The following is a 17,823-nucleotide window of genomic DNA, read 5'->3' on the forward strand; positions in this document are numbered from 1 at the left end:
CCCCCCCCCCCCTCCACCACCACCACCACCATGCAAGCCCTTATTCCTATTTCTTCTATTATAATACAAAATATGACAAGCCCATTTTACCCTCAATTGGACAATTTTAACTTAATACTTGGAATTAGGACAATTTGTCGTGTCTACATTGTAGGTGCTATGTGTGTGTGTGTTGAATACAGATGATCACTGGCCCTCTCCCCCTCTGTCACAGGGAACCCCAGGGGCCCCGGGAGTACCGGGGCCCAATGGACCAGCAGGGTCAATAGGAGACCAGGGGCCACCAGTAAGTATCCCACCTTTGAATTGCAGATACCTAGGGGGCTGATTGCTTTATGGTAATATGTGTAATGAGACCAATGGATCTGGCCAACTGTGAGCCAAAGAAAACACACTTGGCTTTCAAATAATTTCGAGTCACTGATCTGTGTAATTGACCCAATTCTGCACCTCGCCCTTGTGAGTTGCCTGGCACCTGTCGATGTTTTATAATGTGCTGCATGTTTGAGGTGAGCTCTCACACACATAGGCGACTGGCCTTGCTTCTCTCTGTATGAGTGGCTTGGTCATCAGGGTCTTAAAAAAGTCCTAAAGAGGTCACTACACCCGTGGGACCAAGCCAGGTCTGAATGATGAAACCTCATTGCACTTTATTTTCTCTTATTCCTCTGACATGTCAGTGACTTGTCAGAGTGTGAGAGGATGAGAGACACCAGAGGGAGAGTGCTGTAGAGGCTGGAGATAGTTTGTAGTCAGAGAGGGAAGCCATGGTGATCTCACCCCTGGACCCCTCTCCTCCTATCTGTGTCCAGTCCTGGCACATCATATAGAACACATGCTCAATACACACACACACACACACACACAAATGTTTGGTCAAAGACAGCGATCCATGAGTCCATGTTTCCCCTCTGAAAGCCCTGTGGTTAGGTCCAACTGTTTTTATGATATCAGCATAGCAAAACGGCCACAGTATTTATTTGGAGACTCTTTCCTGCTTTCCCATAGTATTTGCTCAGATATGCGTCCATTTTACTTTATGTGCTTGGCAATATTGGACAGAGCTCGATCCAGCAGGTCATAAACTCACAACAGTCTCTGTGTGTCTCTGAAGGCACTGACGACATTTCCGAAACACTTGTGCTCTTATCTTACAGCTGTTGATTCAGAGAAACTAGCACTTTTGAATTATACAAAAGGAGGACCGTGAATCCTTCTCTCACCCTATCCAAACCCTGTGTTTATTCTCGTTTCAGGGCACTGCTGGTACCAAAGGAGATAAGGGAGAACGAGTAAGTTTTCCGACCATTTTTCCAAACGGAGTAAATATTCCAGCTGAGTGTAACAAAACTCAAAACTTCAACCAGCGTCTCATCGTAGTTTCGGGTAAAAAAGTTTTCTCGAAAGATAACAAACTGTCGCAGACTAGATGAATCAGCAGCCAGCAGTCTGTTCATACACCGCCAAGCTCCTCTCACAGCCCCTCGCTGTGCTTTATAGCTGTTAATGCAGCCTCCTCGAAAGCTAGTAAATTAACCCAGCCATTCAGGTACACTGTGTGATTTTCCCAGCTTTTACATGGTGGTAGATGTTAAATTCCTTTGACAGAACCTCTTAACTTGACCGCTGTTCGACTGTTTGATTGCTGGCTGCTGTGGGGTATGCTCACTGCGAGGGTGCTAAAGGTTGAGGATCGCTATTAAACGCCTACGCAGGCTTGTGAGTGTGACAGACAAATGGTGTGCGTGTGCCTGTGAGAGACCACTCAAGTGGAACAGCGGTGTAATTCTGTGATGTTTGTTTTGAAGGGTGACATGCAGTCACAAGCTGCTGTCCGCTCCATCGCCCGCCAAGTGTGTGAGCAGCTGATTCAGAGTGAGTTCTCCACTTGTGTGTGGATGAATGCTTAAAACTCCACATCAAAACATTGTAAAAAATTTGTTAATTTTTTTTTGGGACAATATCATTGTCATTTCATGTTTATTAAGGTTGCAGGCTCGCAGCACAATACACCGTAACGTAACAGAGTGGATGTACAGTAACTGCTCTCCATCCTCCAGGCCACCTGTCGCGGTACAACTCTGTCCTGAACCAGATCCCCAGCCAGGCAGTGTCGGTGCGGACGGTGGTGGGTCCGCCAGGTGAGCCGGGCCGGAGAGGCTTACCAGGACCCCAGGGAGAGCAGGGCCCTGCAGGCAGACCGGGCTTCCCCGGAAGTAACGGACAGAACGGCCGGGCAGGGGAGCGAGGTATGGATTTAGAGGGTACTGTGTGTGTGTGTGTGTCTGTTTGAAGTCTCTAACCATACTGTACTATGAGCCATGCATGTGCCAGTGCCAATTTTACTCAAAAGAAACACAAAAACTGAAAACCTCCACAGAAATCCCTAATACACTTTAAACAGTATTAACTTTAATACTTTTTAAGAGCCATAATAAGTCTGATTGTGGTAGGCAGTACAGAGGGCCCAGGCCGAGAGAGCTTGTGTCTAGAACAGTCTGATGGTCCACACATCACCACCTAAACACACAAACAACATGTCAGGTGGGTGTCAAACCCAAACCACAACCACAGCCAGTCTGACTCAGCCGGGCAGGGTTTGGATGTGTGTGTGTGTGTGTGTAAAGAGTACACAGTACTGAGACGGGTTTTCATCCTGTCTGTGTGTGTGCGTGTGTCTGTGTGCCTGTGTATGTATGATATAGTTTAAGGTTTATACATCTCTGGTTCAGAACGTTTGACACTCTGAAAACAGAGTAGAAATGTATGTCTTGTGTGTGTACAGAGTTGATGAAAATGGCTTCATATTTTTTATCAAAATATTTCAAACTATTGTAAAGTACTTTGTGAGAAGTCCACTTAATGACATCATAAAAACTAGTGCACAACCTGCCAGTTCATGTTTTATTTGCTCTGGAAGTGTCACGGCTGTACTGAGGACCCAAACGCACGACACACAAGGTTTAGGACGTGTGCAGACTTTTATTGAGAGAAGGATGGAGAGGACGGTTGAGGGTAACTGGTGGATGGTGGAGCGGGGTACCGGTAGGACTGGAGGAGGTGATCTGGTGGTGGAACAAGAACAAAAGGTCAGCACAAAAACAGGCATAGACTGGTCCAAAATACGGAAAGCCAGGAATACAGACGTGGGGGTCGGTGATTCAACAAACTGGCGAGTAGTGGGTGACAATCCGGGGTTTAAGAGCTGTGGTGGTGATGAGGGAATGAGCCGCAGGTGAGGTGAATACCGGGAGGGAGTGAAGAAGCGGAATGGATGACTGGACCTGGAAGAAACGGACTAACACCCGGTCTGGCCTAGGCCGGGGACATGACAGCACCCCCCCCCTCTACGGGCGCCACCAGGCGACCGACCGGGAGAAGCCGGGTGGGCCCGATGGAAGGCTCGAACCATCTGCGGGTCCAGGATGCGAGAGCGTGGGACCCACGAGCACTCCTCGGGACCATAGCCCTCCCAGTCCACAAGATATTGAAAGACCCCGGCGGCGTACATCCAGCAGCTGCCGGACCGTATACGAGGGATGGCCATCGATCATGCGAGGAGGAGGCAGGGCCGGAGCCTGTGGGCACAAGGGACTAGAGGACACAGGCTTGACCTGGGAGGTATGGAACACCGGGTGCACCCAGAGGGAGGCGGGAAGTCGGAGACGAACAGCACAGGGGTTTACCAGCCTCTCCACCACAAAAGGTCCCACAAAGCGCGGTGCCAGCTTCCTAGAGTTCACCTTGAGGGGCAAGTCCTTCGCCCAAAGCCATACCCTCTGCCCCGGGGTATAGGTAGGAGCAGGGGTGCGATGCCGATCAGCCTGCTTCTTGGACCGAGCCGCCGTATGGAGCAGTTCGGAGCGGGTGCGCTCCCAAACTCGGCGGCAGCGGCGGATATGTGCTTGGACAGAGGGAACTGCCACTTCCTCCTCCTGGGCAGGGAATAGTGGAGGTTGATAGCCCAGAGAACAGTGGAAGGGGGAGAGGCCAGAGGAGGCATTGAGCAACGTATTGTGGGCGTATTCCACCCAGGCGAGATGTGAGCTCCAGGAAGATGGGTTAGCAGTCTTGACGCAGCGTAGAGCTGCCTCCACTTCCTGGTTCACCCTCTCTGTCTGGCCGTTGGTTTGGGGGTGGTACCCAGAGGACATGCTGACCTTGGCTCCCATGGCTGTGCAGAAGGCCTTCCAGACCGGAAGGTGAACTGGGGACAATGTCCACCGGGAGGCCATGGAGGCGGAACACATGGGTAACCAGAAGGTCGGCAGTCTCCTTGGATGACGGACACTTGGGTAGGGCAACCAGGTGAACAGCCTTGGAGAAGCGGTCTACCACCGTGAGGATGGTGGTTCTTCCGTCAGAGGGTGGAAGACCGGTGACAAAGTCCAAGGCGATGTGGGACCAGGGTCGGCCGGGAACTGGTAGAGGGCGTAGGAGACCCGCTGGAGGATGGGTAGATGTCTTGCTCCGTGCGCAGGCTGACACAAAGGAGCGTGTGTCCGCTGTCATGGTGGGCCACCAGAATCGTTGACGTGCAAAGGCCAAGGTACGGGACATGCCTGGGTGGCAGGTAAGGTGAGTAGAGAGCGCCCATTGAAGGACCGGGGTCCGGACTGCATCGGGAACAAAAAGGCGGTTGGGTGGACCAGTGCCAGGGTCGGGTTGATGCACTTGAGCTTGAGTGACTGCCGACTCGATCTCCCACGTAACCCCCGCTACAAGACAGGAGGGAGGCAGTATAGGTTCCGTAGCAGCCTCTCCTTCATGGGGGCCATGTAGGCGAGATAAGGCATCTGGCTTGGTATTCCGGGAACCGGGACGGTAGGTCAGATGGAAGTGGAACCTTCCAAAGAACAAGGCCCACCGGGCCTGGCGCGAGTTTAGGCGCTTGGCCGTCTGGAGGGAGGCAAGGTTCTTGTGATTGGTCCAGACAATGAATGGCTGGTCAGCCCCCTCTAGCCAGTGGCGCCACTCCTCCAACTTCACGGCAAGCAGTTCCTTGTTGCCCACATCATAGTTCCTCTCAGGAGGTGTCAGCCTTTGTGAGAAAAAGGCACAAGGATGTACCTTCTGGTCGGTCGGTAAACGCTGGGAGAGCACCGCTCCCACTCCCGTGTCAGAGGCAGCCACCTCCACAATGAATTGGAGAGCAGGGTCCGGCTGGGTTAGAATAGGAGCGGAGATGAACCGGGACTTCAGCTCCCGAAAAGTGGCCTCTGCCTCCGGGGTCCAGGTGAACTGAGCGGCCGTGGAGGTGAGGGAAGTGAGTGGTGCAGCTACACGGCTGTAGTTCCAGATGAACCTCCTATAAAAGTTGGCGAATCCGAGAAAACGCTGAAGTTGCTTGCGGTTGTTGGGGGCTGGCCACTCGGCCACAGATGCCACCTTGGCGGGGTCCATCTCCATCCGCCCCTTGGCGATGATGTGGCCCAGGAAGGAGACAGAGGTGACGTGGAACTCGCATTTCTCAAGCTTGACGTAGAGCCGGTTCTTCAAGAGGCGTCGGAGAACCTGACGCACATGCTGGACGTGTTCGGTGAGGGTGCGTGAGAAGACCAGTATGTCGTCGAGGTAGACGAACACAAAACGGTTGAGCATGTCCCGGAGAACATCGTTGACTAAAGCTTGAAACACCGCTGGAGCATTGGACAGTACAGACGTGGGGGTCGGTGATTCAACAAACTGGCGAGTAGTGGGTGACAATCCGGGGTTTAAGAGCTGTGGTGGTGATGAGGGAATGAGCCGCAGGTGAGGTGAGTACCGGGAGGGAGTGAAGAAGCGGAATGGATGACTGGACCTGGAAGAAACGGACTAACACCCAGTCTGTCCTAGGCCGGGGACATGACAGGCAGAAGGGTCTGGCCACCCTCCCATTCAAACTGATTTCCCTCTGACCAGTATCTGGTCGGGCCGATCAAAACATTTAATCTGAAAATGGAGGGGTTTAATACAATGCCTGTACAGAGGAGCGCCTTCATAAACAACCAAGATGACGTCTTGTTTCTCTGATTGGTTGTATCTGTCCAGTTCTGTCCAATTACATCCAGAGGCATTTTGGTTTGCGCCCGTTGATAACGCCCCTTGGAACTCAAAAATGAACTGAGATGTTCCATCATTTGTGAATGGGTCTAGATAATAGAAATAGGAGGAAACAAAACAAGCTGATTACACATCCATCTGGTTTGTGCTTCGTCAGGTTTGGTGTTGTGAAAGCTAATTGTTTGTTTTATGCATGCATCTAGGTCTTTCAGGAGAGAAGGGAGAGAAGGGGACCCCAGGAGTGGGAATGCAAGGCCCCCGAGGACCCCCAGGACCCCCAGGTAAGGACCTACACATAGACTGAGCTAGTGTCTGGTTGACTGACTATCTGTCTGGCTCAAACATACACACATAGCCCTTGGGACCGGATAAACAGTATACTGAATTATGCTGCCATTATTGCTGTTGCATTCAAGAATCCCCATTAGAATTTCACCTTAATAACAAACCAAAAAATCAATTTTAATCTTAGCAAATAATAAAAAAGTGATTTGATTTAGGGCGTGGTTCTTAAATCTTTCACATTGTCAAGACTTTGAGTAGAAACCTAGTACTTGCATAGATTTTACTTCTTGCAGCTCAGATAAAAAGTCAACAGTAGACATTGTTTTAGATTGCTGTTAAATCGATACCCGATGCTCAAAAACTGTCTGGAACTTCTTAATGACTAAGCAACTTTTCTAAAACAGTAGGATTGTGGCTTCTGGAAGAGTTTTAGTCTTTCAGTAGAACAAATAATAACTCCAGCCGATCCACAAGTTACTGGCAATTGAAAACTTTGAAAAGATTGGTTTCATATTTTCGGTGACCACTAGAATGACTGCACTTTGGACACAAAGCTCACAACTGTAGTTCTGTATTTCTGTATTTCTTTAGTTCTCTATTCTGGGAGGTGTGGAAAGAGAGTGTATGGTACTGTAGAAACTAGACCAGTAAATCATGGGAAAACAGATTTAAATGATGAGCACAGAACCTCAGTGGTCGGTTGAAAGCACACAGCGACCATTAGGAACGCTCACTTTCAGACGGCAGATGGGGGGTTTGGCTTGATTGTGTCTCCTCCCTACAGGGCTCCCTGGTGAGGGCAGGACAGGCAGCCAGGGCCCTCCTGGTCGGCCTGGTAACCAGGGAACCTCCGGGCGACCCGGCACCCCTGGCTCCACCGGTCCTGCGGGAGCTGCAGGGTACTGCGACCAGAACGCCTGTCTAGGTTACAACGTAGGAGGTAAGGAATTCTACATTTAACTGAAACGTCTTTACAGACAGCCTACTAAACAGACATCTGGCACCAGTTACCCTTACTAAAAGGATGTCTACAATAAATAGAATATTTTTTTAAATTAGATTTCCCATAGACATGTTGACTTCTGTCTGGGACTGGCACTTTACACATATAGTAGGGACACAGTATCTGGAATGATATAAGGAATAACCTGGCAACCCAGTCAACCCTCGAATCGCTCTGTCCACTATAATCATTATCCACCGCTTCAATTATGGAATAAGAGGTAGTGGCACAAAATAGAATTCAGGGTTGAGCTCTAAGATGATACAGGTAGAGCTACTGTTCTGAAACAGGTCGTTCGTAACATCTCTCTCCACAGCAAAAGAAGAGGAAAACTAATTCTAATTGAATTGTTACACATAGAGACAAAATGACTGGACAATGATGCTCTAATGTTTTTACTCTCTAAAATAATTCAAATTGTCTGGCCCAGCCCTGACTTTTCATCCAGTAAAACATCTATTCGTAGATGGTCCTAGTAGGATTGAAGTGGTCATTGTATATACAGCATGTCTGTACACTGTTCTAGCCATCTAAGGGTAATGGTGAAGTTTGTGTTCTTGTGAGAACTTTATGGGGAACTCTTCACCATTGGGCTTTAACAGGGCTGACCATGTGTCTGACAGACTTTTGACAAGGCATCCTCACAGTTTAAAAAAACTCACCAGACCTGATAGATTCTGATCTGCCTTCTCTAGAATTTTTTGAATCAATGTAAAAAACCTAGAACCCACTTAATAAAAATTAAATAAAACACACAACATATAACACAAAGACTCTTGCACCACACCACGTTCCAATCCAATCTTTCAGACGTAGAACAATATAAACTACAAACTGCGAAAACGATGTGCGAAAACTATGTGCTCTCTGTATGTGTATACCAGTGAGCGCAATGTGTGCATTACTTACAAGCCTCTCCATTTTAAGTGCTGAACATCTTTATTGGCATTTTCTTGAATTAAGAAAATAAATAAAGAGTCAATACAATCTAAGGACATATTGTCCAAACCGGATTGTTATACTCAGTTTCAGACATGTATTGAATAGTAGAATCTTACATTCTGAAATAGTAACCGAAAGTTCTTTCTGTCTGGCCTAGGGTTGCATGTTGAATGCAATGTCTGAATTATTTTTGCACTGATAAACGTGAAATGTTTTTCTCTGTTTCTTTCTATCAACCCCAATCTTTCTCCTCCACCCTGGCCCTGACTAAAGGCCAGCAGGAATATGAGAATGACTACTGAGGACCATTCTCCACACTCCAGCTACTCCTTCCAACCTTCCCGCCACCACCACATGCACATACCCCTTCTTCCCCTTCTCCCAAACCAGTCATGCTAACTGGTAGCAGCTCTGTGGTGTAGCTCCTTGTGTGTATGTTTGCGTACTTGGCCTCCTCCCTAACCCCCAGTCCTTCAACGCCATGATGACCCAGCGCCTGTGTTTCCCATCCCTCATGACCCCCTTTCTCTGTGCGCCGTGGCTGCCTTGTGAATCTGGCAGACATGAATCCCACTAACTCTCCCCTGTTGCTTGGCCCTCTTTCCACACACACACACACACACACACACACACACACACACACACACACACACACACACACACACACACACACACACACACACACACCCTGCTGTGCCTTCTATTCTCCCCTGGCTATACCCTGCTGTGGGTTCTATTCCCCACTGGCTAACCAACTCACACTAACCAGCCATCTACCCTCCACTAATTTACCCATGTCAATCAGTGGTGGTGGTGGTTTAGGTAGTTATAGTTATCACTATTCCAAACTGATCCCAATGTTCCCTTAGTCCAACAATTGCCTCACGGCTCCTACCAAGGCTATAACCCTGCTGGTGCTTACAATGAGGAAGAGGAGGATGAGGAGGACGGGGAGGAAGAGGCGCAGGATCCGTACAGAGGGTACAGAGGCTACCCCCCTCAGTACTATCAGCCCAACTACCCCGGCCCCCGCCACCCTGGCCCCGCCCACTCAGGCCCCTTCAACCCAAACCCCTCCCACTCTGAGGACACAGAGCTGAGGTCGCCGGGGATGAGACGGTTCTCCCGGGATGTGATTGGACGGAGCAGTGTTCCAGACGAGACCGAGGGGGAGGAGCCAGTAAACTGACAACCCTCTCACCCGCCTCAATCTCACCTGTTATATCTGCAACAGGATGAACCAAAACCCACTTCCCACCCAGTCTGGAACGTATGGTGTAGTCCAGTTGTCGAGAAACATCCCTATTTCGGTGTTCCAGTCCAACTGGTTAGATGCTGTATGCAGCCCAGTGTTTCTCTCGACCTCTGTATGTTAGGACTGCTAAAGGGGGAATCTGAAAGTGCCTGATTTATGCAAATAGTGCTGGGTAAGTGTATAAGGGAGGGGGGATGTGTTCATTAAATGACTGATCTTTTTGTGACGTTGCATGCATCCTTTGAGCCAGGTTTGACAGTGTAACTAGATTGTGTACCATTTGGTAGTTTAGTTATTAGCTAGCAAATATAATTTTTTTATTTGGGGTCATGATTTGATATCACTTGTACAGGCTTTTTTTAACAGTAGGTATAATTTCAGTCTCTATGCTTGTTGACTGTCCTTGGTCCTTGTTAGTTGTCTTCTCTTGTCAAGGCAACTTACACTATTTGTAAAGTATCTTTCGTTTAAGTGAAATGACTTTCAATCGTGTCTTCTACCCATGTAATGTACAATATGTCAAAGCAGATGTCTTTCATCCAAGACAAATGTAATGTTAGGGTGTCATATTTAGCTAGGAGTCCATTCAAGAATACAGAATCACAACATCTAGTAATATCCTTTCTGTTGATTCGAGGAGGTCGTGGAACGAACTGGACAAATGTGTTTCGTCTTCCCATATGTTGTTGTTGATTATGCAACGTGTGGCCTGGTCACTATGGAGTTGTCGTCAAAACGTTAGGCCTGTGGTCTAACACCTGCTGAGACTAACTCGCAGCATGGGGTACAGGTGACTGTGGAATGTCTCACCGCCAATCCTGGGAAACCAGGAACTTATTTATTTCAACTTTTATGATCTGTTTTTATATCCAATAAAACTGTAATACAACAGTTATTTGCTGCACTGTATTTCTATGGTAAGAGCAGTTTTTATACTACAACGCTATGTTGGGCATGACTTGACAAAATCTTCCTGAAGAGAGATGGCCCAGTGAGTAAATGGTCAGGGTAGATTTCCACAATTGTTTTACTGCAGGCCTGCAGACTTCACAAGCCTACGCTTGCATTACACAGGTCCCACAGAGGCATCTGAAATCAATTAAGGTCGAATGGCGGTTGTATTAAGACAAAGATCAGACTTCTGAAAAGACTGCAGAAATGCTCTTTGGCAAACAGCAAGGGACAAAGACTCTTTTCTGTTTAATATTCTTCGGCTCGTGTCAGAATGAGGCAGGCAAACCGCACGCGTGCACTGCTGCCGGGCGTCTCAGACGATCAGGATTTCACCACAGAATTCTTTTTGACATGTTATCATTTATTCAAAAAAAAAAAAAGAGAAAACTAAACAATAGGCAATAAACGGGTGGGTTTCATTGGTATGGAATCGACACAACACAACAAAATGTAAATCAAAACATTGCTTCACTTGTATATTTGCTAGCGTACATGTCGACTTTGTGTAATATCAAAATAATGGTACTGTAGGGCAATGATGCCAGAGCTACAGCGCGAACTACATGAACCAGAGGTCTGTGATAAGATGACATCACTTCATCCTGTAGTCTTTAGGCCTAAGGAGACAACAGAAAACAGACACATAGTAAACACGTGACAACGATTTAAGTAGAACTGCTTTATAGTATTCCATAAGCATATGTATGTATGTGTGTGAGTGTAAGTAATAAGGAGCGGGCCCCATATCGAACACCCAGTGTGTAGTTCCCCCGTGAATGTTAACTAGCTTGGTAATAGGGGCTGGGGTTAGCTTGCCCTTGAATACCACACCACCTCTCCTGAGAGCTCGGACATAAACACACCAACTGATTGTTTCTGAAGATTAGGCCAGTAAACAATGAAAACACCTCGTTTATCATCATAGAAACCTTCTGACAGGACAATATACTGATCCCTGATTGAAAGGAAAGAGGGGGGGGGGTGACTCAACAAGGCATCTTGAAGCAGAGAATCGAGGTTTGGAGATAATGAAAAGAAAGGGAAAAAAAGAGGAGAAAATGACTCAAAGGGTTGTTCCAGCAGGGCGTGGAGCAGTAATTAACTCCGACGGCACAACATTTTTATATTTGAAAAGTCCCTTGGGTTGAGAAGGCTTAAAACACAGCTAAGGCAGAGACAATTAAATCAAATTGAAACTTGGAAACTTTTCTAGATCCTCTGGAGCTTATTCCTGCCTGCCTAACGTTAGGGCAAACGTAAAAGGTCCAGTTAAGCTGTGGCTGTCATAGCATATGAAGTGTTCACATTAGGCCTATTACTATGCCTGAATACAAAATGGCGAGAGATATGTCCATTTCGTCTCCCCCTCAGATTTTTCTTTTCACTAATAGGTGAAGATTTCATATATTTTCAACAGCCAATTTGACTGGGACAGTGGTTCCTTTTGTTTTCCTCTATATGCATTGGACAGAAATCCTGTTTTTCTTCCTAGAACTTCCTTCTCCAAAATATTTTTTAACTAAGGCAAGGATAAAGGACAAAAGGAGTCAAGGACTTCTGCACCCCTGCCACCTTCAGTCGGTGACTACTGTCTTTTACCAGTTTTAGGTGGCCCTCCATCGCCCCCACCTGTCCCCTGCTGGCCAGTGCAGCCCCCTGACGGAGGCAGGCGGGAGGAGGTGAGCAGCAGACTGATTCGAAGGATGACCCATTTCCACCGCCTCTTCCTACAACACATCGATCACCCCCTGACATCGCAGCAAGCTCCTCACCCCCTTGCCACCACTGTCGCCATGCCAACAGCCTAGCTCTTTAATCTGTACTCCACAAAGGACATCTGGAGAAAATGATTCCCCCCCCTCAATATCACCTCAGCGACAGGTCAAGTTAAAAATAAGTTGGGTTTGTAAGGCAAAGATAACACAGCAAATCTCTTGACTTTTTATCAGAAAAGGGGAATTTTTAAGAAGCTTTGACTGCTTTACAGTACCAGTGACTGGCTTGATTTCTTAGCTTCCGCTGAAGGTTGTAGGGGACGAAAGGGGCGGGGGTCGGGGCAATAGGCTGTGGAGACACTTGGCATGGGCGCTGTGTACAGACAGGGCAGGACTGGCCATCCCTCACAGTGATGGAGGCTGGCAGTGCCACGTCTGGCCTGGGCACGATGCCCTCCCTGCCACACACCGACTCTCCAGAGACGTAATGGCAGCCCTTCAGTACATTATACTGCTAGGGCTCATGCACTGATCTGCCTTCTGGTCTAGCAGGAAACAGTAGCTTCTCTAAACCAAGTTAATGCAGACATTCATGCTGATTCATTCCTAGTACGACTTCTGTTTTCTATTTTTAACTACGCAGTTACTCTGGCAGAACGAGACGATGTGCTTGTGCCTATACTTCTGCAGTCACGGGGCACTTGAGTCAATGACAGCCAATGCATTCCGTTAAGAAAGGGTGAGATTGTTATTTTACCGAGCACTTGCATTTCTGTCAATACTGGATCAATACACTGACATTTATTGTGGCCAATAATTCGCCCTTTCCTTGTTACAGTCTCCAATTTTGCAAAATGTTGTAAATGAGTTGCTTTTTCTCCAAATGACTATAAAGTGGCACCTGAACATAATGCATATTAACGAACCACACATACATGCCTACCTGGGCTTGAACATTTTATGATGTAAAATGCCATGTTCATGCCCGGGGCTTGATATGCTCGTCCTTCAATGATGCCGTAAATGGATCCAGGACACCATTTCTTCTGTTCTTGGTTTAAGGTTGCTTACAGCAAACCCACTGAGAGAAGGCATCAGCTGGAGACAGTGTGTGTGTGCATGCGAAGGACTTAGGGCCCACATCGAACATGTAGTTCCCATAAATGTTAACTAGCTCTGTTATACAGTTTAAAGTGTCATCAAAAGGTTCAACGAGACTGCGGTATCGTCTGTGCTCCCGTCGGCACACACATAATTTACACCCACATGTCTGCAACCACTCCACGGGATTGGGTTTCTGTTCTGCCGTCGTCACAATCGCTTCCGATACAACTTTGTCTGGTTCTCGGAGGGGGAGGTAAGACGTCTGGACCTGACCAAACATTCCCTCTTTATTCACATGGGCAAAAATCCCAAGGAGGATGGACAGACACACACACATACACAATCCTTAGAAAAATAGGATTTGTTCCCCTTGATATATCACTGGAAACATATGCAAGTAATTTCAATATTAATAGTATGCCGTGAAGGCACTTGTGCTGATTATAGACACATAATTTAGTGTTTTTAAGTTTAATGTAGACAGCACAACTTTTGATGAGAAAATGTAATTGTTCCCCCAAAAGTTGATATCTCCACTGATTTTCTCCACTGTTTCCTCAAACTAACTAACTAAAATGCAGAACGATTGGTCTTCAACAGCTTTGTGTGAGCTTTTCTGATACTAAAATCATCAGCCTTTTGCCAATTTCTCACATCAATTTTGAGGGCGGGCAGTTCCAATAAGATAAACAGCATAAGCTGGAGCAGCTTCCCATCAGGGAAGGGGGGGGGTGGGGGGGTGGGCGGGGGAGAGGGGTGTTCTGAACCAGACGCATTAAAAGGAGTATAGTATAAACAACAAAGTAGTACAATGTGTGCCTATATGGTTTGGTCGGACCAAAGAACAATTTCTAATATATTTGCTGTATCACAACCGATATCAAAACACTTTGGCTCTCGAATTGTATTTCCAGCCACCACTGGAATTGTGTTTTCCAGCCACCACTACCCAAGCATTGAGTAGTTTTCAAGATAGACATCCTTTCATATATTTAGCATTCTGACTAGCTCTATTTCTGCACATTACTCCAGCTAATTCACTACCTCAGATTGCTAAAGGATAAGAGGATTTTTAAAATTTCATTTCACAAATTATAAATGACCCTCCATAGACAAAGCGATGAAGTCATTAGCGGGGTGACAAGGCTGCAGGAAGGGGCATTAAAGGGCAGGGTGCCGAGCACCTTAACTGAGGATATGCTAGGATAATCTTGATGAATGGGATTTTAATAACTGTTACTCATGCCAAGAAACAGATTAGACGTGAAGCCAGCTAGCTTGCCACGACTAAAGCGTTTCAGAGACTGACAAGCCAGCTCTAATGAACTCCTTGCTGCTATCAGTACATCAACAACTCGCCTACGGACATCGAGCGACAGCTACTTTAGAATTACATTTGGTTCCTGGTGTCTGATTTGACATATAATTTATTTCTCCCGGGAAACTCTTTCCATTGTTTAGGCCCTTGCTGAATTGGTGGGCAATGGCCAGCCAGTTAACATTCACTGCATATTAAGCAAGCTAAGTTAGCTAGATGAAATCCCAGATTTGTCACATCCCTGGATGAAACATCAATTCTTCAACCAGGAGGAGGGTCCTAAATGTTGCCAATGCAGTCCAGTTGTTTTTGGAGGAAATTGTTTTTCCGGCTAGAAAAGTTAGTGACCAACGCCTGTGTTTTCACAAGTCTATGTGTTCTGCATGTCAGCGAATGAGCCTGTGTGTGTGATTACGCATGCGTGTGTGAGAGCAAAGCGTGTCTGAGAGCGTGTGTGTGTGTGTGTATGAGAAGGTGTGTGTGTGTGTTGGAGGCTACGTACGGTGTCCAGAGCCTGGGGAAGGCGTCAATCTCCTCCTGGCTGTACTCGTTGAGTTTGCGTGGGATCTCTCTGGGCTGAGGGAGCTCCTCTGTCAGGTTGGCCAGGATGTCCTCTGGGAGCTCCTACAGGGGAGGGGAGAGGTTGGAGGTTGAATAGGGTGGGAGAGGAGTGGTTAGTGGAGGAGCAGGGGAGGGGTTAGAGGAGGAGAGGGGTTAGAGCAGGGGAGGGGGCAGAGGAGAGCTTAGAGGTAAGGACAGGGGAGAGAAGGAGCATGGGAAGGGTTAGAAGATGAACAGGGAGGGGTTAGTGAGGGGCAGGGGAGGGATTAGAGGAGGATTTAAGGATGGGGTTAGAGGGGGAGCAGGGGAGAGGTTAGAGAAGGGGAGGGAAGAGCAGGGGAGGCCAGGTGGGGTAAAAAGGATCATGGGTGGAGTTAAACCAGGTAGGGGTAGGATAAGTTACGGAGGCTTACATCTTCTGAGAAGAGGTGCAGTCGCTGCATCATGGTTCGTCTGGCCAAGTTTTTAGGGAGCATTCCATAGACAGCCAGCTTTACTATCTGGAAAAGACCCAAAGAGTGATTACTCTTCCCACATTTTAGAAAAGACCAACTTATTCTGGCCTCTGCAACAAAACAAATAAGAACAATGAAAATTCTCCACACGACTGCAATTCAATGCAAGAATGCTAGATAAGAAAATCGCCAAAATGTGCAAATGTCTCATTCACTCCTGGGACATTTCTTGGCATCTTTCCCCAGTTTTAATCCTTCATATGTATATAATAAACACCACCCCTGATGGCTTAATCAAGGCTTTGCCTATAATTTCTGACCTGCTGCCTTGATGATGGATGAGTGCTGTCTGGGGAAATAATCACTCACCATGATACCAAGGGGTGAGCGTCTGTGTGTGGTCAAATGCAGGGAGGGGGCTCACCCCGAATGTGATCATTACCCACAATTACCCCTGATAGATTCCTACCCTGCTGGAATAACTCAGCCAGGGGATGGGCATCCATCTCATTAATGGAGGCTAATGTGCCAACCCAAAGATAGGGTTGGGAAACAAGGGCCATGCTCTGGGCTGTATAGTATGGCAAGTAAAGGTGTATAGCTTTGCTGAGATCCTGCAGGCACAATTAGATCTACATACCGCTTTGGGATCTTTCAAATGGAGCTGGGTGGCTGTGACTTGTTTGAATCCACCAGGATACCTTTGAGGGGCAGAGGAGAACACAACCGCTTGAATCACATAAAACACTAATCCAGACAAATGTATTGTGGCTACACCTTATAAACTGTAAGTCAATTTAATTGCCCTGTCATCGTATATACACTAATTCACAGGTTTGACAGAGATTTGAAATAACAGGGTAATTCCCTCAGTTTCTATGTAGCAGTTCTGTGGAATAACAGATTACAGTTTCAGGAGGAAGTCAAACATGTTTTCAAGAGGACCTTAGATGAAGTGCATTAGGTGGCAAATCAGGGTAAAAACAAAGTCGACAAGCAGCATACTTACAGCTGCTAGACAAAGGAATATTGAACTGGGCCACAACACGTAGTCTATGTTCAGATAAGAAAACAACACAGTAAACATTACCCAGAGTGAGTGGAGTAGACTTTCTGTTCCCACTTGTTCCCAGAGAAGGCTATATGTCTAGTGTTCATAACTACCACATGGTCCCCACAGTCACCTGGAGAAGAAACACACACAGTTGAGAGAAAGGCTTACAAAGTATACACCTTGTATCCTCCAAGTCCCTTTCCAGTCTATCCAAAAGCCAAATGACAGGTAGGTAGAAGACATGCTTTAAAACGGGCTGGAATAAATATGCAATACAGAGATAAAACACAAATAAAGACCAATTATTTTTGGATAGCTTTTAACAACAGTATGATATCAAATAAGAGGACAGACAAGCTCTAATGCTGATAGTGCTTGTGATCTTTTATCACCACCATGTGGTCATTTTTATAGTTCCATTACAAACGGGACCTGGCTCCATAATGCTTGTGAAGGACACTGTTTATCCATTACTAAACGTATGCAGTTGTTTTAGATAATTATAATATTAATGGCAATTTGGGACTCACTTAGTGCGTGGTAAATCGGCTTGTGTTTGCCCTTCAGCCTGATTGCACACATGGTTGCAATCTTCCCCGGAGGCTGCATCCTGGCGTCGATCAGGTACCACGACCGTGCAAAAGTGGCCCATTGCTGAGTAAAGGTGTAAAACCAATCATACACAGCACAAATCACTCACAACGCAATCATATTCAATCATCTTAAAGGTGCTAAGCCTCCTCTACACTGTAGTAGTCTACAATTACAAAGACCATATCACTCAGACAACATAATCCTATGCTCAACTAATTTAGCTAGAAAATGAAACAGCGACATATAAACTCCTAAACGGTTTCACATAATGAATACAGTATTACCTGGGCAGATTTGGTAAAACTCGACATTTCTGGTTATAGTTCCACCGGGCACATCCTCACAATTTGACCCCCAGCGTGTCAGTCAGTGCAATGTTTGAATGGAGTCGAAACTTGAACTGCGTTAAACTTTCGTTCCTGTGAAAAGCGTCTACATACCCAGTAAAACATGGGTATTATATATGGGTCTTATATTGTAATAAATTTATTTTAGTATGTATATTTCATCATTCATAAATGCGTGTAATAAGAGAACAATT

At 46.7% G+C, this 17,823-nt stretch overlaps 2 protein-coding genes across 2 annotated transcripts in view; one reads left to right on the forward strand and one right to left on the reverse strand.

Annotated features, from left to right (window-relative positions):
- The window catches only part of col14a1a (collagen, type XIV, alpha 1a), a 66,175-nt gene extending 55,753 nt beyond the window's left edge, over positions 1 to 10,422 (forward strand). The window contains exons 41-47 of the mRNA XM_067237519.1: positions 215 to 286; positions 1,257 to 1,292; positions 1,809 to 1,875; positions 2,061 to 2,249; positions 6,246 to 6,323; positions 7,112 to 7,267; positions 9,142 to 10,422. Coding sequence (XP_067093620.1) covers positions 215 to 286; positions 1,257 to 1,292; positions 1,809 to 1,875; positions 2,061 to 2,249; positions 6,246 to 6,323; positions 7,112 to 7,267; positions 9,142 to 9,461 — 918 coding nt within the window. The 3' untranslated portion in view covers positions 9,462 to 10,422. The remainder of the gene's footprint in view (positions 1 to 214; positions 287 to 1,256; positions 1,293 to 1,808; positions 1,876 to 2,060; positions 2,250 to 6,245; positions 6,324 to 7,111; positions 7,268 to 9,141) is intronic.
- Positions 10,423 to 10,878: 456 nt separating this feature from the next.
- mrpl13 (mitochondrial ribosomal protein L13) lies at positions 10,879 to 17,656 on the reverse strand. Its single transcript, XM_067238302.1, has 7 exons — positions 17,567 to 17,656; positions 17,219 to 17,342; positions 16,725 to 16,818; positions 16,275 to 16,335; positions 15,593 to 15,679; positions 15,121 to 15,242; positions 10,879 to 11,098 (listed from the first exon to the last, which is right to left on the reverse strand). The coding sequence occupies exons 1-7, from the start codon at positions 17,591 to 17,593 to the stop codon at positions 11,074 to 11,076; spliced, it is 540 nt and encodes a 179-aa protein (XP_067094403.1). The 5' UTR covers positions 17,594 to 17,656; the 3' UTR covers positions 10,879 to 11,073.
- Between the last annotated feature and the right edge of the window lie 167 nt (positions 17,657 to 17,823).

This window comes from Osmerus mordax, chromosome 6, assembly GCF_038355195.1.
Source record: "Osmerus mordax isolate fOsmMor3 chromosome 6, fOsmMor3.pri, whole genome shotgun sequence".
Lineage (NCBI taxonomy): Eukaryota > Metazoa > Chordata > Actinopteri > Osmeriformes > Osmeridae > Osmerus > Osmerus mordax.